Source organism: Thunnus maccoyii, chromosome 19, assembly GCF_910596095.1.
Source record: "Thunnus maccoyii chromosome 19, fThuMac1.1, whole genome shotgun sequence".
Taxonomy (NCBI): domain Eukaryota; kingdom Metazoa; phylum Chordata; class Actinopteri; order Scombriformes; family Scombridae; genus Thunnus; species Thunnus maccoyii.
The window spans coordinates 10,674,288-10,697,247 of NC_056551.1; the positions used below are offsets into that span (position 1 = coordinate 10,674,288).

Consider the following 22,960-nt stretch of genomic DNA (forward strand, 5'->3'; position numbering starts at 1 on the left):
TTCTCCATTCACTTGTCTCTCCTGATTGAAATGACCTTTTAACTCAATGAGAGCTGATGCCCAGCCTGAAATAACTGAAGATAGAGACTGTTGTTCAGCAGGCTATGCCGAGGAGTGTAACCAGCTTTTGCTACCAGTGTGTCTGTTATACATAGACTCGTTTTTTTGTGAATTTAACTCACATTATCAAGGCCCATCTGTGCAGCAGTATTTGCCCCCCTTACTCTTGCTGTGTTTTATTTAGCTTTAATTTATTTTTTGTTATAGCATATTCCTGTTGGGAATTCCTTGCTTTATTGTTATTGGTGTCCCTCTTGAGGCTCAAAAACACCTCCTGTCTAGTCAGCCAGTCTCCCCTCACCTGCCTGCTCAGTGTTCTGCTATATTTGCTTTGAACCTCAGTATACATTATACAGAGGAGAGATGTAAGTGCCAGTTAAATAAATATTGTATGTTGCCGTTGCTTTAAAGTAATTTCTACTTGCTTCTTTTGCCTGCCAGAAAGCATTTCTTTCCCCCTGACTACATATTTTGACTCTTCTTGTCTCCCTGGTGCAGACTATAGCCTGACCACTGACCAAGCAAACTGCATTTGTATCTTGCTTCCTGTTTCCAAAACTGTTCAAATTATCATGATGTCTTGTATGTTGTGAAGTACGTCAAGAACTTTGTTTTGGAGAATTGTGATGATAAGTCATGGGCTTTCCATAATCTCTTTTCTCTTTTTTTGGAAGCAACACACGCAATCATAGATTCCTACCAGACTGGCTGCCGTTGCTGTAGGCTCTGACTTCTACCATGTTGGTTTTTGTCTCAAACCACAGCTGTTTAGGCTGGAGACCGTCGCTGAACCACAGTTTGGAAACATCTACACAGGTTAGAAACAAATGGAAAAAAAGAATTCTAAATCAAGCATAAATAAAGCTTAAACAACTAAAGGGTCAACAGTGCAAACACAAAGGATCAAGTATTCAGAAGGTGCTAAGTAGAGAGGGTAGTAATTAAATATGTAATGCATGTTCACTAATCAAACGGTATAGCAAGATTTGAAACAAAAACAGTCCTGATGGAGAGGAAAAGCAGTAGCAGCACAGACAGCCAAGAATAAGTTGAATGAATAATTCATTTTTACATTAGTCTGTGATGCCATCTGCTGCCTGAAGGCGATAAAGACTAATGAAAATGGAGGTGAAGTATGACACGGCACTCAACAGGTTATTAGAGTGTAACAGAAAGAACACCACCAAGCCCTATGACTTTCCCTTAAGGCTTTGTGGGTGCTGCAGTCTTCAGCCATGGAATCCCAAGACCATTTGCCTGAAAACCCACCAAAACAAGAAGTAAGTCCATCCTTACCTTTGTCCAGGGTGACCCAGAGAAGGATGTTCTCAGTGTGTGTGAAGGAGATGAGGAGACCTGGCCCTGTTTTATACTGTTTGTAGCCTGAGCCATCCACTCCGAGGGAGCTGATTATGCCCTCATCTGGGGAAAGAGTAATTAGACAGATGCACACAGAAGCCAGAGCAGCAAAAAATATGCTCTAATAAAGTCATAAAGACTTTTAACCTCTCACCTGTGTCAGCCCAGTAGATTACGGTTCCTTTATTGGAAAAGACCAGAGAAATGGGGATGCTCGACTTCCTCCACAGCACTGCTTTGTTACGACCATCCATCCAGGCGCAGTCCACCTCTGTCTGGCTCTTTCCACCTGCCGTCACTATCGCTGTGTAGCAGAGTCGACCTGAGGGGGGGTGCACTGCGATGGATGTAGTGCCCTGAAAAGACAAACATGACCTGTGCTAAATTTATGTGAGAAAAAAAAAAAAACAGTTGAAAAAAGGGTCTCAGGGATATAAAAAAAAAAAAAAAAAAAGGACAGAAGCTCAAAGACGGGTGAGGGTTGAAAAAGAGAGAACACTGTACTGTATATACTGCCTTATTATGCATCAGAGGTCTTGGATGTTTCTGCTGAGTTTGTTATTTTATTAGATTATTAATGTAATACTAAAGTGGCAGCTTAGAGTAAATGTTTTAATGTTACACTAATTTTACATCTACATTCACTTACCATTTACAGTATAAAGGCTCCTGAGAAAATCCAGCTGTGCATCCAATCTGGATGTCTTTTGACTTTCTTCATGGATAAAAGAAAATTATTATTTGAAGACGTTTTGGGAAGTAGACTTCCACAGCAGACACTTGCAGGGCTAGATCAGAAGTGAAACTAGTGTGCTGAGTTCATCAGTGGTGGTTGGAGGGAGGAGCTGCCTGCTGACTAGATATGATTTGAAGCTGTAGCCAGAGATCAAGGGGAATTTATGTTGGGAGGAAGGGGTCATCTAAATGTTAGGGGTAAAGATGATCATGGATGAACAAAAGAAAAAAAAAAAAAAAAAAGGAAATGTTAGCAGTGCAGCCGAGTGTACTTCACCTTCAGTGATCCCTGCAGCAATGAGGTGGTGTAGCCGTTATAGCGGGAGGTCACATGGAGATCAGGCCGTTCAGTGCTGCTCCAGTAGAGGTTGGAGGTCACCCAGTCAACTGCCAGAGCCGTGACAGTATCATCCTTATTGGGTAAAGCAAGACACCAGGAAATACTGACTGTCATGACACCCAACTTGTAAGGCTGCTTTATTAACTCTAATAATGGTCAATACAATCTATTTTGTAGCTGGGCTGCATCAATAATTAAAATTAATGACAGAAAGCCTGAAAACAAAAACATGTATTGTAATGTAATTATATCTTAAATAACATTACTCCAGAATTTAAGAACTTGCTTATTCCCTTGAAAACGTAAACTCTGCCCACCTTTAGCTTTAGGATTTGTCCAGCAGGTGTCAGGCCCTGTCTCGACCTGGAGCCACTCAGCTTCAGCACGTTCACAGATCCTTGTCCTCCATCTGCCACATACAGGGAAAGTCCTGGGATGGACACGTCCAGTCCCAAGGCCTCAGTTACCCCGGGTAGGGCTAAAGCCCGTCCATTTGGCATTTTTTTCAGAGCAACACCATCATGACGCATAGAATGCAAGTAAATCTACAAGTAATGGGAGAGAAAGATTAGCAACAGAACAGCGCTGTGTTTTATGAATTAAGATTCAAGCAGAAAGGAGAACTTAGTGTTTCAAATTTATTTCTCAGAAGTGTGTCTGCAGACTGTTCTTGACACCACAAAGAGACAATTCACCTGATAGACTGTCTTCTGAGACAAGAGCAGGATGAAGGTTGACTCCAAAGGCAGAGAGCAGGTGATCTTGTCCTTGGAAAGCAGCAGCCCCTTTGGGCATCGGCAGACTGCTGTAGGCCCCCTAACCGCTGGAGCTCCTGCTGACCCCGGTACTCCAGACCTGCCCCTCGCTACTGGGGTCAGAAGGCAGAGATGGGAGCAGTGTAGCAGGTCACAGGGGCTGGATATGTCTGGTTGGGAAAGGGCATGCATCACCTGCGGAGAGAGGAAACATACACATCAAGTCTCAAGTTGTTTTCCTGAAACCTTGCAACTTCTTAGGTTTTCATTGTTACAGCAAATTGTCCATAAAAAATGAAAACTGCTGTTCTGGACTTATAACCGCACCAAGATGAAGACTCACTTTCAGTCCAAATGGCTGTCCTGGTCTCTTCAGAAGAACCTTCTGATCTTTCCCGTTGTTCTTGTCAGCTGAGCGGATGGTTCGTCTCTTGGTGTCAGACCAGAATAGACGATCATTGAAGACCGCCACAGAGAAAGGGCTTGGAGTTTCAGCTAACTGGAGGATCTAGTGAGAGAAGGCAACAACAATCACTGTTTACTATCCAATAATAATGATAATAATAATAATAATAATAATAATAATAATAATAATAATTAAAGCTGCAAGCAGCGTTGGTCTGGACCTCGCACTCTGGCCCGTCGGGATCAGATCATTTTGCTTTTTAAAAATGAGGGATATTTCTTACAAGTGTGGTGTGCTTTTATTTTGAAAGTTTGACAGGATAAGAATTTTCTGCAGGGTGAGACATGTCTGTCTTGCTCACACGTCTATTTTTAGAAAAGGAAAGATTTTTAACCCACCTGACCTGGTCAAAGTTTGATTGACATGTGTATTGTCAGGTGTGTAGAGACAATAAAGAAACTGCAGCTGGACACAGAAAAATACTCATATTTGAATGGAGAGTGTGAGCGAACCCACACCTTTTTGAACATTTACTGCTTCCACATAGTTTTAGATACAGACCTCATTTGAACGTTAAATGAGTCACAAGACCTTGACCTACAAATCTTGAATTTACATGTTTTTTCTATCTTTTTTTGTTTTTGAGATATTAGAGTGTGAGTTTTAAAGTCTTTTCTTGCTCCTCCTGTGATTTTATAATGAGTGTGTATTGCGGAAAGTTTCACAGCACTGAGGGAGTGACATCACCAGGAGCAGTTGGAGAGGAGGATTTTAGAGTACGCTTTTTGTGAAATCTCCTCATAAATCCCATTACTTTGGCCAAATCTTACATTAAAAATCATATTTTAGTAGGAATTTTTGTTGCGAATCCATTGATACAGGTTTGAAAGTGGTAGTTTTACAGTAGTCAGTAGTAGTAAAACTACTGTTTTACAGTAGTCCTCTGCCTTTTGGGCTCGGTTCCTAATAATAACAGAACTATTGGGAGACTAGCTGTAATCACATCAACTGAAACATACCCACTGAAATGAGAACATGTACTTTTTGAAGTGAGCGGAACACACCTCAGACAGATGCGTTTTCATCAGATGACTAAAACGTTAAACTCTTTGGAACCAATTTGTTTTTAGGCTTTTCATCTGTCTTTTTCCCTCCATTGTGTTTACCTTGACGTTGTCTCCATCCAGAGAAGCTGAGCCGATGCAACGCAGCTTCTCATCAGCCCAGTACACCCTGTTGTCCAGGAGGTCAAAGGCCAAACTAACGGGCCAGCTCAAGCCGCTGCTCACCACCACCTTCCTCTTTGAACCGTCCATGCCAGACCGCTCGATCTGAGGGGTGCTGCCTATCTCTGACCACAACATCAACCTGACAAGTAGCACACAAAATGATTGAGACTTTAATTTAAGTTCAGGAGTAAAGCTACCAGGGCTGAGCGCCTTACCCTCTGTGTGGCAGCAGGACCAGTGAGCTTGGCTGTTCCAGATCTTCACCCAGCACCACAGTGTAGTCCTGAGATCTCACTGTGGCATCACTGAGCTTCACCGCCAGAATCTGGCCCACCAGTCCATCCACCCAGTACAGGTTCTTACCGACCCAGTCCACTGCGATGAAATCCGACTTCACTCCTGTAACAAGATTTTGTTTGAATACAAATCAGGTCAGGTGGGGTGTCTTAGGTTAATCATATTCTGGTGCATTAGTTAATTATTTTCTTCAAATCTTACTGATCACCCATTTAAAATACTTTAATTACACAATTGTAGAATTCCTAATACAGTCATACCTTTGATAAGTGTCCCTTTGTTGTTTGAGTTTTTCATGTCAGCCCAGCGGATGCTCTGGTAGTCAGGGCTCAGCCAGTAAACTCTCTGTTGAGCCCAATTGTAATCCAGTGAGAAGACCGGACGATTGGCAGAGGAGAGAAGATTTAAGGTGGCACTATGGACCCCCAGAAGTAACAGTTCTGACTGCACCGACGCTAGAAGCAATGGCTCGTCTAGAGATGGAAATGTGACCACAGTATGATACCACAACCAAAAAGCTAAAGCATTCCAAGGTTATTTTGTCATCAAGAACTTAATGAGCACTCTACACGTTATCACATATTGCAAGACTTTGTTTTCAACATTTTTTGAGTTCACATAGTTACACAGGTTCATCAACGTTTCATAATTGGTGCACAGGGCATAAACTGATGACATCACTTTCTGTGGTGTTCAGCAGAAATTAGTCCTTTGGGTCATTGTAGTTCTGTACGTGACTAAAAATCCAATATAGAATTTTATTTCCTGAGCCAAACAATCATACTTTAAGATGTCCGATAAGGTTATTTTAATATGCAATGAAAACCACCTAGAATTGAATTTCAGTGAGTATGACATTTCAAGAACTTTTACAGCATTTAAAAGATCCTAGATTGGACAGTCTGTGAAAAAGCATTTACATGCTATGTTGTCAGAAAAACAAACCCAAAATAGGTATAACTACTCCATAAATTGTGAACAAGTTGTAAATTTGCCCATTTATTGCACTAAATTGGTTGCTGCTGGGAAGCCTAAACAGTGACAAGTGCATTACCATGAGATGACAAAATAAAATAAAAAAGAAACAACTCAATGGTCACTGCAACAGCTTACTTAACTCAAAGTTTCTCAGGTTTCAAGTATCTGGTAGTGTTATAATATATCAGAATGAAATGAAACCAATGGCTGCCTGGAAGTTATGAAATAAAAAATGAAAATAATTCTATGCTGTGTAGTGTGACATATTTACAATTGGCAGCTTAAGGGATAAAATGGCACAAAGCCACACAAATGTCTCTTTAATCACATCAAAATTTGATCCTTTATGCATAGGCATACTAACCTTTTGTCTTGCAGCTTTTGTTGTCAGGCTCCAAGTAGAAGCCAGGGTGGCAATGACACATGTAGGACCCACCGGTGTTGAGGCAGGTGTGTTTGCATACAGCATGCGGCATTGAATTACACTCATCAATGTCCACACATGACATAGCACTGGAATGTAGCTCAAAACCTGCAGCGCAGTAACACCTCTGCAAAGATGAGGAAAAGGGCATCAAGCCAAGCAAGATGTATATTCTGCATAGTGCACATTTATATGTAAAGAGTCAAATTCTTATACACATATACTTTTCCACAGTTCTCTAGCTGTGATAAACTAAACTGATGAACTGAAATATGACCTATCCATAAATAAACTCAAAAACGAACTTGTGACAAGATTTGCTTGCTTACATGAAAACATACTCAGGAAAAGTTTGTGACAAAGCGGCACTAACAGCTTTGGACAGAAAAGAACCATAAACATTGTTTTTTGTACTGACCGGTCCATTTGGGGTGCTGACACAGTGGTGGTCACACTCAGGGGATGATGAGCTGGAGCAGTTGTGTTGAGTGCATCCCACACCCTCATCTGAACTGTCAGCACAGTTGGTGAAGCCGTTACATACCAGATGGGGTTCCAAACACTCACCACTGCCACACTTGTAAAGGTGAGAGGGGCATTTTCTCTGGCTGCCTATTAAAGCAGATGCACAGATTCATTATGCTACAGATGCTTTTTAAAAAGTGATTAAATACATTTGGCTGTATTGGAAAGCATTTCCTTTCATATGTAGTTTTTTCTTCCAACATTCAGAAACGGACATTATGTTGTCGTATTGGTACCAAAAATTAGGCCCATTTTTTTTTTTTTTTTTTTACAGGGCATACCACCTCATGAAAATAAAATGGCAGATTTGGAATTATTTCAGTCACTTTGAAAATTATTAGATAATCCAGTCTTCACTAACTAACCTTATCCAAACAAGCCGGAATGCATGCAATGTTGCATGACAACAAAAGTAAAGCAGAGCATTCACCCGACTAATTTAAACATGCTTACATTTGTCCTCGTCCATGCCATTGTGACAGTCCTTCTTCCCATCACACCTCCACAACAGAGGGATGCATTGACTGTTGTCTCTGCACTGCCACTGGTATTCCCTGCACTTCGCTGGAGTCGTAGTGCAGTACTGGATAAAAATGATGAGAAAGTTTAAAACAACTACTTCCCAACCCAACTCAAAAAAAAAAACCCATTCCCTTCATCCTCTCTTTTCATAAGCAAAGTTTCAGTATGTACTATCACATAATAATCTTCGTTCACCTCAGTCTGACTGTCCCTTTCTTACCTTCTCATCTGACCCGTCTTTGCAGTCTTCCTCACCGTCACAGAGCCACTCTTTCTGCAGGCACTCATGGCTGTGCTGGCATTTGAGCTGTGCTGGGCAGCGTGGGGGTCTTGTGCAGTCCACCTCATCAGAGTGGTCACTGCAGTCAGCGTATCCATCACATCTCAGAGCCTCTGACACGCACTGACCGCTAGCACAGCGATACTGGTTGATTGCACAAGCCACCAAACCTAGAAAGAGAGACACAGAAGTGTGGATGTCATCTGCATTTGTAGATATTTATGTTCATCTTCATTTCAGAGATATTAAGATTACTGGTTCGCTCTGGGTTGCTATACAGATACATATAAAGTCACCTACCGCACTTTTCCTCATCTGAGCCATCAGCGCAGTCTCTCTCGCCGTCACACAGGAAGGTCTCTGGTATACAGCGAGTGTTGTTATCACAGTGCTGATGGCAGCCGTCACTCAGACTCGCACAGTTCATTTCATCAGATCGATCCTGACAGTCGTTTTGCCCATCACACACCTGCGCCTGTGGGATGCATCTATTCCCGTGAGAACACTGGAACTCATCTGGGGAAGGAAAAACATAATCCTTGACACAACCTATGACTCGATTCTTTTCCATTTCTCACTGATCTATTTGTGACTATCCAGTTTATGTTTTCCAATTGCTGTTCCAACATTTTGCTTGTTTTCACCGGCTCAGTGCACAAAACAAACCTGCTTTGCATTGTGCAGCACATCCCTCTTCGTCTGATCCATCCTGGCAGTCCTTCTCTCCATCACACACATGGCTGTACATGACACACTCGAGGCCGTCTTTACACAGCTTGAAACCTTTACGGCATTTCAGAGGGGCTGATCTGGCACTAAGCATATTGGTGGAGGCTTGGCAGAGAGAAAATCGTGCATTTAATGGGATATGAAGACATTCAAGCTTGAATTTCTGAGCTGGGCAGGAAACAGACAAGACAGGGATTGTTTTCTTTGTTCAACAAATCCTGTAAAAAAGGTTATGAATGCTACCTGAGCAAATGGTGCAGTTGGATTGGGGTTTTTGCTGGGGTGCTGCTAAATGGTTGGTTTTTCTATGTGGTTGCTAGGGTGTTGTCAGGTTGTTTCTTGCTGGTTGCTATGGCGTTCTAAGTGCTTGGCACAGACTGGATATGATTGCTGGAGCATTTCCAGGTGGTTATTATTGTATTATGGTCAGTTGGTAAGGTATTAGGGGTTGCTATGATGGTATCGGGTGCTTGCTAGGGTGTATGAGTTGGTCGTCAGGGGGACCCGAGAGTGTGTGGTTCTTAGGGTGTACTATGTGTTTGTACACAGCGAGCACATCAAGTATGAGGAATAGTAGTAGTGTGCATTGCCTAGCACTAAGATAATTCTTGTTATTTATCTAGTTTGTGTATATTTTGTTGGCTTACGGGGAGCAGTAGGGTCTTCTGATTTACACTGCTTCTCATCTGAGCCGTCTGGACAGTGGGCACGACCGTCGCACACTTCCATCCTAGGGATGCACTTTCTCCGGTCGCTGCACAAGAAATCAGCTGATGTGCAGAGATACAGGAGTCGATATGAGGAGCATAGAGGAATTAATATCTCAGAACAAACATTGTGAAAATAGCTGCCCTGTAACAGTTTAGATAGCATTTCATCAAAGCTGGCCTAAAGCAAGTTTATTGTGAGTGAGAGTAGCACTTCACTTTTTCTTTGAGGGTTTCCAACATTGAGTCCATGCCATCATTATTTTCCTGGATAAGTAGCCTGCTGCTATCTTTACCTCGCGGTCATTGCTGGACTCAGACTTACCATGGTTTTTACACTGGACTATACAGTTGTTCTCATCAAAAGCATCAGGGCAGTCTCTTTGTCCATCACACAGCTGCTTTTGAGAGATACATACTGATGAACCTGGACAGAGAACTGAAGGAGTGATGCAAGCTGATGTAGAAGTAATGACAGGAGGCTCTGTTGTTGTGGCAGTAACAGGGTCTGGAAGGGAGAAAACTAAGTTTTAAACTACTGAAAACTTTTCAACAGTTTCAGCACTCTGGCAGGACTATCTGCTAGCTAATGCTGAAACAGGCACATGCTCTATAAAAGTGGGTTGATATTTGTTGGTAGTCATGTTTCATTAGGTTTTCTTGCTTTCAAACCTCTAGAGGTGGCAGGAATAACACTGCCTAACACCAGTGAATAAATACTAAAAAACTGAATGTGAAGACTTACCACAGTCCACTTCATCTGTGCCGTCCAGGCAGTCTTTCTCCCCGTCACACAGGAATTTCTTTGGGATGCAGCGCTTGCCATCAGCACAACGATGCTCGCAGCTCTTGGTTCGTTCCCAGCAGTCCACTTCATCAGATTGGTCCTGACACTGTGGCTTCCCATCACAAACCTGAGCCTTAGGGATGCACATCTTCCCGTGGGAGCACTGAAACTCATCTGGAGTGGAGCACAGAATTGTTTTGACTCATCATGGACTTTATGTCATAGTTAAAAAAAAAAAAAAAAACAACAAAAAATTGTTCAGAGTGTACATGATTCCATAAACTCTCTCAAGATCTTAAAATGAAATAACCTTGTTTGCAGGTTTCTGGGCATCCTTGTTCATCAGAACCATCCAGACAATCGTTCTCTCCGTCACATATGTGGCTGTATAAAACGCACTCTGTGCCATCTTTACATGGCTTTGATCCCATACGGCACTTAAGGACATTTGCCTGAGCTGCAGGAGTAGCTACACTCGGACAGTTAACCTCATCTGAGCCATCATGGCAATGAGAGCGGCCGTCACACACCAGACTCTTGGAGACACAGCTCCTACGGTCCTTGCAGAGAAAGTCAGCTATGGAGGAAGGCATTTAATACATAATACAGAATACAAAAGCAACATTACAACAAAATATGTAAGGGTTAATTTTTGTGACTACTTACTATTGTAAGGGCATCTTTTCACACAGTTCTCATCAGATCCATCAAGACAGTCTTTCTTTCCATCACACAGCTGTGTTGGGAGGATGCATGAAGATGAATCTGGACACAGAACTGAAGGGCTGGTACAGGATGGCTTGGTAGGAGGCTGATTAAAGGGTTTGACAGGTGACGGTGATGCATTTAAGCGGAGATTTTCTGCAGTTGTGGTAGTTGCAATCTCTGCAGCCTCTAAAATTGATAAATCCAAGAGTCAGTTGAAATTTAAAGTTCTATTGAAAGAACATCAAGATATCTTTGCCATGTTATTATATTAGTATACCATATTTTCTCTAATAGTAGCTTGTATTCAATTAAAAGCCGGGTCTCCAATAATGGTCAACACGAACAAATAAAGGCCGGCCCAAAATACAGGCCGGGGGGGGGGAAAACAAGGATGGATTGAGGCCGTATTCAGACCAAATAAGGTGTTGCTGCGCACCACTGCAGGGTTGTACAGTGGTGTGCGGGGGTGTGGGTGTGTTTATTTGTGCTCTAGAAAGTAACCCCTGTGAAACAATTAGATATTTTTTTTAATGATCTGATTCACTGCTTTCCTACCAGCTCCATCTCTTCATTCACTCTCTAGCCCCCTCTCCATCTTTTTCTCGTCTTTTTTTAAAATGAGTTGGGAAACCAACAGCAAAGCCTAACTTTACTTTTAACGTTATCAAATGAAAAGAAATGTCCGCCCCCTTCCTCTTGGTGCCTGTTATAATGTGACTGTGGTTTGTAGTAATGTACAAGTGCACCTAATCATAAACCAATGGGTAGCATTGTGGCATATCTCAGTTTTCATTCAATTAATGTGATAATGACTTACTAATGTAAAAAATGTACAAATATTAAGAAAATACACATATCTACATTGATAATTACCATCCATTCAAATTAATTAAGATGTTTGAATGAAAAAATATGGCATTTAACTCACCACATCCTTCTTCATCTGATCCATCTCGACAGTCTCTCTCTCCATCACAAACATGACTATAGAGAACACACTCTGTCCCATCTCGACACAGTCTGGAGCCCCTGCGACACTTTAGGACGTTTGTTCGAGCTGCAGGAGTAGCTACACTTGGACAGTCAACTTCATCAGATCCATCGTGGCAATGAGAGCGACCGTCACAAACCAGACTCTTGGAGACACAGCTCCGACGGTCTTTGCAACGGAAGTCATCTATGGAGGGTAAAATATTCAAAAGAAAAAAGTTAGTTTACACAACCACTTCATTGGAACGTAAATCAAACCAAATACAATACAAAAATAACACACTAGAAAACGTATTCAGCTTATCGACTTTGGTTTAGATAAAAAGAAAAAAAAAACGACTGTAGCTGTGATTTCATCTTCAAACATCTACATACTGTAGCCCATTACCTGATTACTTACTCTTATAAGGGCATCTTTTTATGCAGTTCTCATCAAATCCATCAGGGCAGTCTTTCTTTCCATCACAAAGCTGTGTTGGGTTGAGGCATAAAGAAGAACCTGGACACAGAACTGAAGGGCTGGTGCAGGATGGTTTGGTGGGAGGCTGAGTAAAGGGTTCGACGGGTGAAGGAGATTCATTTAAATGGAGATTTTCTGCGAGGGTGGTAGGAGCACTGTCTCCAGTATCTAGAAATATTACACCCTGAGTCAGTTGGAAAAATTGCATTTTAAAACATTCAATATCATTGTCAAATTGCAATTATTATTATCAGCGACAGCAAATTGTGCTTCTCTACAGAAGAACTTCACATTTATCTTTGTAAAAGCAACCATTGCATGAAAACTCACCACATCCTTCTTCATCTGATCCATCCCGACAGTCTCTCTCTCCATCACAAACATGACTATAGAGAACACATTCTGTCCCATCCCGACACAGTCTGGAGCCAACACGACACTTCAGAACATTTGCCCGAGCTACAGGAGTAGCTACACTTGGACAGTCAACTTCATCAGATCCATCGTGGCAATGAGAGCGACCGTCACAAACCAGACTCTTTGAGACGCAGCTCCGACGGTCTTTGCAACGGAAATCATCTATGGAGAGTAAAATATTCAGAGGAAAAAAGGGGAATTTTGTCAGATTTACTTACAGATGTACTTCAAATTTACAGAATAAGTGTCATGTTAGTTTACACAACCATTGTATCCATTTTGGTTGAGATAAAAAGACCAAAAAAACAGACTGTAATTGTGATTTCATCCTCAAACATTTTCATACTGTAGCCATTACTTACTCTTATAAGGGCATCTTTTTATGCAGTTCTCATCAAATCCATCAGGGCAGTCTTTCTTTCCATCGCACAGCTGTGTTGGGTTGAGGCATAAAGAAGAACCTGGACACAGAACTGAAGGGCTGGTGCAGGATGGTTTGGTGGGAGGCTGAGTAAAGGGTTCGACGGGTGAAGGAGATTTATTTAATTGGAGATTTTCTGCAAGGGTGGTAGGAGCACTGTCTCCAGTATCTAGAAATATTACACCCTGAGTCAGTTGGAAAAATTGCATTTTAAAACATTCAATATCATTGTCAAATTGTAATTATGTTATCAGTGACAGCAAATTGTGCTTCTCTACAGAAGAACTTCACATTTACTTTGTAAAAGCAACCATTGCATGAAAACTCACCACATCCTTCTTCATCTGATCCATCCCGACAGTCTCTCTCTCCATCACAAACATGACTATAGAGAACACATTCTGTCCCATCCTGACACAGTCTGGAGCCAACACGACACTTCAGAACATTTGCCCGAGCTCCAGGAGTAGCTACACTTGGACAGTCAACTTCATCAGATCCATCGTGGCAATGAGAGCGACCATCACAAACCAGACTCTTTGAGACACAGCTCTGACGGTCTTTGCAACGGAAATCGTCTGGGATAAAATGGAAAAATATATTAAGCTCACCACATTTTCAGACAAGACGCTTCTGAAACTCCAGAATAATCAATTGAGTCAAAATTTTCAAAATAACTTTTCAGGCATTTGGGTTGAAGAAAACACATATTCCTGATTTGTGGCTTACTCTTAGAGGGACATCTTTTAACACAGTTCTTTTCATCGAAGCCATCAGGACAGTCTTTGCGCCCATTGCAAAACTGGCTTGGGGAAATGCAGAGGTGAACAGAAGACTGAGGACAGAGTACAGAAGGGCTGTTGCAGGCTGGCAGAGTCGGGGCAGGAGGTGTAGTAGTAGGTGGCGTTTGGTTTGATGGATCGCCATTTGGTTTGGCTAGAGTTGTGGTTTGTTCTGGAGCATCTAGAAAATATGAATCACACAGAAAAGTTAAACTTTGTGTTGAACAAAAAATAGTTTCACCATTTTGGAAACTTTTAAACCTATAACAGATTTATAGCACAGTATAAATATTAGTGGATGACCAAACAATTGACTGAATCTTAATTGTATACATACTTTCAGTTTGAGCACAGAAAAAAAAAACACCCTGCCCTTATAATTTTTAGTTTTCAATGTCTCCATTTTATGTTTAGTTAAAATTAACAACAGTATTACTTTAACTCACCACATCCCTGTTCATCTGATCCATCCTTACAGTCGTTCTCTCCATCACACACATGACTGTATAAAACACACTCTGTGCCGTCTTTACATGGCTTTGAGCCAATACGACACTTACGGACATTTGCCTGAGCTGCAAGAGTAGCTGCACTCTGACAGTTAACCTCATCTGAGCCATCATGGCAATGAGAGCGGCCGTCACACACCAGACTCTTGGATATGCAGCTTCTACGGTCCTTGCAGAGAAAGTCAGCTATGGAGGAAGGTATTTAATACGTCAAACATAATACAACAAAATTTATAACATTTGACTTTTTCCACTGTGGTTGAGATCAAAGAAAAAGTCTTGATCAGCCCATAACGTGACTACTTACTATTGTAGGGGCATCTTTTCACACAGTTCTCATCAGATCCATCAAGACAGTCTTTTCTTCCATCACACAGCTGTGTTGGGAGGATGCATGAAGATGAATCTGGACACAGAACTGAAGGGCTGGTACAGGACGGTTTGGTAGGAGGCTGATTAAAGGGTTTGACAGGTGACGGCAATGCATTTAAGCGGAGATTTTCTGCAGTTGTGGTAGTTGCAATCTCTGCAGCCTCTAAAATTGATAAATCCAAGAGTCAGCTGAAATTTAAAGTTCCATTTAAGAAACATCAAGACACCTTAGCCATATTATTATATTAGTACAGTGCCATGTAACTCACCACATTCTTCTTCATCTGATCCATCCTGACAGTCTCTCTCTGCATCACAAACATGACTATAGAGAACACACTCTGTCCCATCCCGACACAGTCTGGAGCCCCTGCGACATTTTAGGACGTTTGTTCGAGCTGCAGGAGTAGCTACACTTGGACAGTCAACTTCATCAGATCCATCGTGGCAATGAGAGCGACCGTCACAAACCAGAGTCTTTGAGACGCAGCTCCGACGGTCTTTGCAACGGAAATCATCTGGGATAAAATGGAAAAATATATTAAGCTCACCACATTTTCAGACAAGACGCTGGAGATACAACTCCTACGGTCCCTGCACTTGAAATCTTATAAGAATGACAGTTAAGACAAAAAAGAAGAGATTATCGTAATAATAAACCTGATGACTGGGAAACTGAATTATCACTTCCACTGAAAAGCACACCATTTTAGTACAATTCTGACTCTAAAAGCCAGAATGGTGAAAGGTTTACTAGTCACGTGGAGATTTTAAATTTGAACTAACTTTACCTTCAGATGGACATATTGTAACACAAAAATCCTCATCATCTCCATCAGGACAGTCCTTTTTCCCATCACACAGCTGGGTTTGAGAGAGGCAGATCGATGTGCGGTGGCACAGCACAGATGGTTCATAGCAGACCGGAGCACTGGGCACTATAGAAAGTTATTATAATGGAATGAATGAGGAAATGAAGAAGCATGTCAGGATAAAAAATTGTGGCGTTCATATATATATATGTTCTCTATAAGCCAGTAGAGATCCAGCTTTAATTGGTTTTCTTTTAAAACTCCTGCTGAAAAAAATCCACTACACCACACTAATGCTGTATTTTGTATTTCCGGTTCCAGAAGGACTATGAATCAAACTTTAACAGAAAAAAAACCCCAAAGCAAAATAATGTTGAATTAATAAAATCAACAGCATGTGTCAGAATAAATGAGTGTTTACGCTATAACAGATGAACTTTTAGCTGACCTGTACGCACTTCTTTGAGTGCAGCCTCCACACTGAGCACATGACCTGTCACAGTCACGTCTTGGATGGGGCTCCCATCACGCCGGTCCCACAGAGTCATGACATCATTGGAAAGGGACAACAGGAAGGGCTCAAAGGCACCTACGACTGAGCCTGAGATGTTCCATCTTCTGCCAGCTTGGTGGCTTCTCTCCTGCACCAAACTCATTGTTGTCAGGCCTGTAAGGGCAGCGAGAAGCAAAACTCATTCAACGGGAATGAATGAATGGTGGAAAAATTGACTGCCAAATTAGGATTGGATTAGGCTGGATTGTGAGAGTCCTAGGAGTGCTTTGTTCAAGGTTTTAAGACTGAGAAACTACCACTTGTGGCTTCATGAGGCTGTATTTAGGCACAGCAGTGTTTTGAGATAAGTGCTCACATCAGCATACTCACAATGACAATGTTAACATGCTCATGTCTAGCAGACAAAATGTTTACCATGTTTGGCATCATAGTTTAGTGTGTTAGCATGCCAACATTCTCTAATTAGGACTAAACTCAAAGGAGGCTGATGGGAAAGGAATTAGTTTTGCAAGTATTTAATCATAAAAGTATTGAACAAATTGAAAATTTGACCTGATAATGATACAAGATGAAAACTTGCATGCCAATTTGTGCTTCATTGGTGATCCTTCTCCTATTTTAATTTCCAGTGTTTTTGCCTTTATTGCAGCAAAATTATTCCTTGCAAAACCTGCAACACTCATTATATAAATCACTGTCACATTTAAGCACAAGAAATTAACAAATACTGTCACTCTGACTTATAAAAGTAACCAACCTGCCCTTTCTGAGTTCCACAGCAGACTGTTGGCCCTGAGGTCAAATGCAATGGTCCCCGGCACTCCTCCTGCTGCTAGCTGCAGCAGCTCTTTGGCTTTGCCTCCCATCATGCTCATGGTGAAGATACGTTCCTCCTCCAGCCAGAGGATCACACCCCTCAGCCAGTCCAGATACAAGTTTCGAATCTCCTTTGTTGTCTGGTACAGATGCTGGGGGTAACGACTGTTGGCTGTGGTGGTGCCGATGCTGGTTTGGTCACATGACACCCAATAAAGGTTCCCACTCTTCGGGTCTACTTTTATCAGACAAACTAAAAAGACAAAAAGAAAAAATTCAAAACATGATGTGCTGACAACTACAGTGTTATGCAAGGTGTAATGTTGGTCCAGTGCTCAACAGACTATCAAGCAGGGCTGAAACTAACAATTTCATTCATTCATTTTCATCAATTATTCTTAAATATATTTATCATTTATTCTATAGTCTGTGGTGAAAAATGTTCATTGCTTGTTTTGTCCAACCAACCATCCAAAACCCCAAATATTCAATTTACAGCACAATGATGTAAAACAGAAAAATCTGAAAATTGTCACATTTGAGGAGCTGTGTGTCATTTCTGCTCGATAAATTACTTTCAATAAAATCAAGTGAATAATGAGTCTTTTTAGAAAAAAAGCTTCAAGTGATACAATACTGAGAATATTGCCTCCTAAATTCCACTCTATAGCAACATCAACTATCTGTCTGTAAAAGACAAAGAGAACTCAAACCATGAACCTGGCAAGGGTGTTGGGACCACCTCAGTCTTGTCCTGGGTTAGACTGGTGCGTTGGATATGGCCAGTTTGGTTAGCCCAGTACAGCCAGTCTCTGTACCAGTCCAGATCAAATGACAGGATGCCGTCATCAGTGGTAAACAGCTGGGTTTTAGTGGACCCTCTGCCTTTAAACTCCAACAGGTTGATGTCGGTAATGGTAGCATACACAAACCTTGGAACTGTTGGAGTATAAAAATAAACACATTTTAATGGCACCCTCTCCTTCATTGAACTATTGTATGGCTACAGATAACATACAGTGTATTAACCCCATAATGACAGTCTGTGTCATATTTAAGAACAAGCTTGGTTTCTGTGCATTTCCTAAACTATGATTTGGGAACCAAAATTGAACTGACAGATCTTATTCATTGGGTCTTTCTTTGAAAATTAAATTTCAGATCAGCATGATCAGATAAATTATATGTCACTTGTCTTCAACTAGAAACTGGAACAAGATATAAAATACATATGATGTTTGGCCATTTGTGACTAAGACAATTTAAAGTTCTGGTAAACTTACATTCACATGTCCCGTCAAGCAACAGCACTTTGGAGTTTGGACAAGTGCAGGTGAATCCGACAGGGTTTCCTTTAGTCAGTAGACAGAGGTGGCATCGAGTTTTGACACATGCAGATGTACCTGATGGATTACAACAAGACTTTTAAAAAAAATGTGAGTAGTTTCCATAGCTACAACTGTGACAATTAATAAATACATACTTTTATTGACAAAGTATTAGTAAGACCTGTTTTCTTCAGTTTCATTTTAAAACTGATTTATTTTTTTTTATTAAACCACCATCTACATACAATACTCAACAAGGACATACGTTTTCTTAGGAATTTGGTATTACAACAAAAAACTGTGCACCATAAATACAAATATTAATAGAAATTCTAAGGGAGAAATAAAAAGCAGGCAGATTAGCATTAAATCTATTGTTCCAGTTACGAAGACACTGCATACCTTGAGGCTGCTGTAATTCATGATAAACTGTTAATATTGACAGTGCTGCTTTCCAGATAAATTTCCTCTGGCTTGGTTGTTTCTGTGGAACCTGCCACAGTCCTTTATCATCCACCCAGTAGAATGAACTTTCAAACACAGCCAGGCTCAGAGCTGGTCTTCTGTTGAACAGTCCTGTGAAGGAGTAACGGCCAGTCCCATCTAACTTCACCGTCTCTATGGACTGAATGAAATAAAATTCATGTTCACTGTATGGAGGATAAACAATTGATTTCCTAAAATCAGCAAGACTGACAACCAAACCAAGTGTTTAGGTTATGGCATCATGTTCACATCATGCCATTCTATGTGAATACAAATAGCTTTAGATGGTGAATGTGTACACTCATATGTATGTAGATTGTAGTTAAGTGGTAATAATATTTCTCAGAAACAAAGCTGCACGGGTAGAATTTTTAGTCAACTTCAAGTCATTAAAAATGTAATAGACAATCAAGCCAACTGAGTGTATTGAATCCTCCACCTTATTTATTCATGACCATAACAGTAACTGAAGAAACGCCAGAAGCAGGATTTTTTTTTTATTATTATTTTTTAAATATTGCGGCCATTGAGTCCAAGACTCCAAAAGCCCCTAACACAAATAAAAGTTTGACCAAACACAAAAACTATTCACTGCAAAATGTGTTATTTGGATTTCTAATATTTTATTTATTAAATTTACTGTTCTCTCAGTACATTATGTTTCCTAACAAAAAAGTTAAATTCTTGTTGGGAAATAAAATTCCACAAAAGCGGGAAATAAAATTCTGGTGGGGAAATACTGAATCATTCTTCTCTTCTGTCTTTTGTTGGCCTACAAGTATTCAAATTTTAATATATATGGGGTGTAAAAATACTGGAAACAGCCAATAAAATATTTGGCAAGGTTTTCATCATAGAATGATAGATATTAATACCTTCACTGAAACCCCCAAAATCCTTGAAATAATACTGAAGACAGGAGACCACTATCCTGAATGGTAGCTGCAACCCTGCAATGAGTCAGGTTATATGGATAGATTATGATATAGATTATGATTATGTATATAGATAGTGATTGCTGAAGATGACTACTGTGGCAAGTTTTAAGTTTGGAAAATTTGTAAGGTTAACTTTCTAGCACTATACAGTAGAGTGATTGCTTCTCAGTATAGCAGTGCACAACTTCATATTAGCTTTAGTGTCAACTTTACAGTATGCTTCATTTAACGTCAGAAATCAATTTTTTGTTCTTTTTTGGCTACTATTAGTTTTTACTGAACCCTGCATTGTGTAACTGCAGCTAATCTGAAATAGTTGCATTGTCATTATTGACAGTGACATTATTGTCTATTCACATTTCTGATTAACCTTCAAACTTTTCCAGTCAGCAAATAAAACTTCTATATATTGATTGTGCATTTCATTGTCAGTTTAATAGCAAAGAAAATATTTTTCGTTTTGTTTTGTTTTTTTTAACCAAAAAAGGTATTTGTATCAAAAATGTATTTTGATAATGAATTTTATTACAGGCCTTTTTCACTGAATACATTTTGACATGTCGCAGTGGGAAAAGCACAGGTGTGACGCATAAAATTAAAGATTGGCTGTATTCCATTCAGCTGCTTCAGTTTCACGGTCCTCATAGTGTGCATGCTGGCTTACTGCTCATCGTTAATGTTATTAGTAACACTTGTGCTTTTCCTACCATGACAAGTCAAAATATCTGCTGTAAAAATATTGAAATTCAACATTATAATGCATGTCACTCATATACAGTGTGTTTGATGTACTCTGTGTCAACTTCTGCTGCCTCTGTTTCTGTCCTTAATTCACCTTCTTGAAGTCACTGATCCAGTACAGCCTCCTGGCAGCCACGTCAGCAGTGAGGCCGTGGGCAGACTGAGCAGTGAGCACCGTCACAGAGCTTCTTTCTGACCCATCCATCCACGACTTCTCTATAGTCACCCTGTCTCCAGGGCCTGCATTGACCCAGAACATCAAACTGAAAGGCAGAGACCAGACATTTTAAATAAGTACCACCTGATGCATCATCATCTCTTTTGGTGCATTCATATGTGCAGATTACATAACATTAAACAGCTCATTTTAATACCACTGCAAAAGTAACACATTTTTCCAAGTTCAAAAGACTAAGTGTGCATTTCTTTTCCATAGAAATGTAAATTTTTCAAATATTAGATTTAAATCTTCTGTAGCAGACTAACAGAAATCAAAGCCGAGCATACCTCTCCACAGGTACAAGTACCAACTCTGATGGGCTTATGTTTTTGCTCAGTAGAGTAGTGTAACTTTTCCCATCATCTCCCTGTATGTAGATTGACTCTGTCCTCTGATTGGTCCAGAAGAGGTTTCCATTCAGCCAATCACAAGCTAAACCTTTGATTCCAGGCTCTCCTATTTGAAGATTAGGAGGAAAAAGTTGCAGCTGAAAATTCATCCTTGACCTTGGAAACAGTAGCTGATAGTGTAGTCAGTAATGAACAAAGATTTATGTTCATTTATGTTTCATGTACAATATATCAAGTAAAGATATAAAAGACAATGAGGCTGCACCGTAGCCAAAATTACACCATCCTCCAGTTACAGATTAGGTTTTTAGCATTTGTGTGGGAGATCTCAGGCTGCTTCAGTTACCGCATACATAAAACCAGTCACAATTATGTCTCAATAATACCTTAAAAATAATTATAAAGACCATTGTCTTTCGTTAACCAACCAGTATAGATCTTCCAGCTCTGCCGTCCGTCACTTTTGTAAATGCTGCCATGGCCATCGGCCCAGTAGTACCAGCCTCGGGCGATGTCAAACGTCAAGGCCACTGGGTCAAACAGTGGCATCTGAACAATTTCAAACTGTTGAGACTTCACGTTCAACAGCCCGATAGATTTCCTCTGCACTGTCAGCAGTCTGGTAGCGTTACCTGGATACAATTATAAATTCACAAAGAAGGCTACAGTTTGTGTAAATATTTGGGAAACATATTACATTTTTGCAGCAATTGTCAAGAGAATAACTGAGATTGGAGTAAATTTGACTTCCTCTATCATTGCCATTATGAATGACCTCACAAATCATTCCAATAAAAATGCATAAAGTAGACAACTGTAGAAAGTTACAAAGGTAAAACATTAAATTCAAAATCAATGACTTTGTGCATTTCATTTAATATTTGTGAATTTTATTATCATTTCATTACCAAGATCACATGTGACAACTACTATTTTGATGTAAACTGCTTGATCTTTGATCTTATTGAACTTCTCTTTCTTGCTTTTGTCATCAGCTCAGCCACATCAAAGTAGGTCATTAACATGTCAATTATCTTTTGTCCAAATTCATTTCATGATGTTTGCTGATGGGTTTGATCTTCTGAGGCAATGAAACTAAATCCACAGTAAGTTCACATTGTACAATTAAGCTGATGACTGGCCCACCAACACTCGCCAGCATTAAATATGTACTAGGATGTTGGTAAATATGTATAAAAAAAAAAAAAAAAAGTACTTAGTGTTTCCCTGACTCAAGATGAGGTAAGTGGGTAACAGAAGGGCCATGATGATATACCTGTTGGGAAATCCCTGTATCATTACCTGTAGCTAAACATGTGGACCTTCCATTCAGTTTGAAGCCGTCTCTGCAGTGACAATAGTAGGATCCAACAGTGTTAGTGCAGTGATGCATACATGGAGCAAAAGGAAGGGCACATTCATCCAAATCTGAGGAGAGAGAGAGAGAGAGATTTAGCTTCAGAAGCATGAGCAGCACATCAAAAACAGATTGCCTAAAATTTGGAAATAGACAATCATATGGCTGCAAAAATTATCCACTGTCTACAGTCATACTGGCATCAACTGTCAGCATGTTTGTGATGTAACTCTTGCTGTAAAATCAATCACCCCTCAGTAAAAGTGAAAGTGAATAAAGTGTCATTATGCTTGCTCCACACACCTTCACAGACTGCTCCGTTTTGAGAGAGCTTATATCCAACAGGACAGTCACACAGAGCTCCCCAGGGTTCATCAACACACACGTGGCTACAGCCGCCGTTATCCATAGAGCAGATACGACCTGCAGGAGGAGCCATATGAAGCATCGACACACCTCAGCGTTACAGAAATTCATGCACAAGAAGCTTTTAACTGAGATTGATAAACATGAACTTAGAAGAAATATGTATGAAATATGTATGTAAAGCCTGATTTATGTTTCTGTGGTGATGTATCGGTTTGTGCCCACATTTTCCATCATTGT

At 40.5% G+C, this 22,960-nt stretch overlaps 1 protein-coding gene across 6 annotated transcripts in view; it reads right to left on the reverse strand.

Annotated features, from left to right (window-relative positions):
* Positions 1–22,960, reverse strand: part of LOC121885598 (low-density lipoprotein receptor-related protein 2-like) — a 30,497-nt gene that overhangs the window by 4,943 nt on the left and 2,594 nt on the right. The window contains exons 5-45 of one of the 6 annotated variants that reach the window (XM_042395213.1): positions 22,658–22,777; positions 22,300–22,425; positions 21,426–21,629; positions 20,935–21,103; positions 20,522–20,690; positions 18,665–18,887; positions 18,218–18,337; positions 17,655–17,873; positions 16,876–17,187; positions 16,053–16,271; positions 15,584–15,730; positions 15,062–15,310; positions 14,728–14,955; positions 14,358–14,606; positions 13,859–14,092; positions 13,459–13,707; positions 13,071–13,298; positions 12,622–12,870; positions 12,232–12,459; positions 11,770–12,018; positions 10,800–11,027; positions 10,444–10,710; positions 10,092–10,307; positions 9,672–9,854; positions 9,287–9,409; positions 8,577–8,744; positions 8,211–8,426; positions 7,851–8,080; positions 7,562–7,691; positions 7,002–7,195; positions 6,524–6,710; positions 5,442–5,654; positions 5,100–5,283; positions 4,822–5,023; positions 3,593–3,757; positions 3,190–3,444; positions 2,812–3,039; positions 2,432–2,566; positions 1,574–1,775; positions 1,357–1,482; positions 761–868 (exon numbers count right to left, since the gene is read on the reverse strand). In XM_042395213.1, the coding sequence (XP_042251147.1) occupies positions 761–868; positions 1,357–1,482; positions 1,574–1,775; positions 2,432–2,566; positions 2,812–3,039; positions 3,190–3,444; positions 3,593–3,757; positions 4,822–5,023; positions 5,100–5,283; positions 5,442–5,654; positions 6,524–6,710; positions 7,002–7,195; positions 7,562–7,691; positions 7,851–8,080; positions 8,211–8,426; positions 8,577–8,744; positions 9,287–9,409; positions 9,672–9,854; positions 10,092–10,307; positions 10,444–10,710; positions 10,800–11,027; positions 11,770–12,018; positions 12,232–12,459; positions 12,622–12,870; positions 13,071–13,298; positions 13,459–13,707; positions 13,859–14,092; positions 14,358–14,606; positions 14,728–14,955; positions 15,062–15,310; positions 15,584–15,730; positions 16,053–16,271; positions 16,876–17,187; positions 17,655–17,873; positions 18,218–18,337; positions 18,665–18,887; positions 20,522–20,690; positions 20,935–21,103; positions 21,426–21,629; positions 22,300–22,425; positions 22,658–22,777 (8,151 nt within the window). The remainder of the gene's footprint in view (positions 1–760; positions 869–1,356; positions 1,483–1,573; positions 1,776–2,431; positions 2,567–2,811; positions 3,040–3,189; positions 3,445–3,592; positions 3,758–4,821; positions 5,024–5,099; positions 5,284–5,441; positions 5,655–6,523; positions 6,711–7,001; positions 7,196–7,561; positions 7,692–7,850; positions 8,081–8,210; positions 8,427–8,576; positions 8,745–9,286; positions 9,410–9,671; positions 9,855–10,091; positions 10,308–10,443; positions 10,711–10,799; positions 11,028–11,769; positions 12,019–12,231; positions 12,460–12,621; positions 12,871–13,070; positions 13,299–13,458; positions 13,708–13,858; positions 14,093–14,357; positions 14,607–14,727; positions 14,956–15,061; positions 15,311–15,583; positions 15,731–16,052; positions 16,272–16,875; positions 17,188–17,654; positions 17,874–18,217; positions 18,338–18,664; positions 18,888–20,521; positions 20,691–20,934; positions 21,104–21,425; positions 21,630–22,299; positions 22,426–22,657; positions 22,778–22,960) is intronic. The other 5 variants (XM_042395215.1, XM_042395214.1, XM_042395216.1 and 2 more) reach the window with 5 other exon arrangements.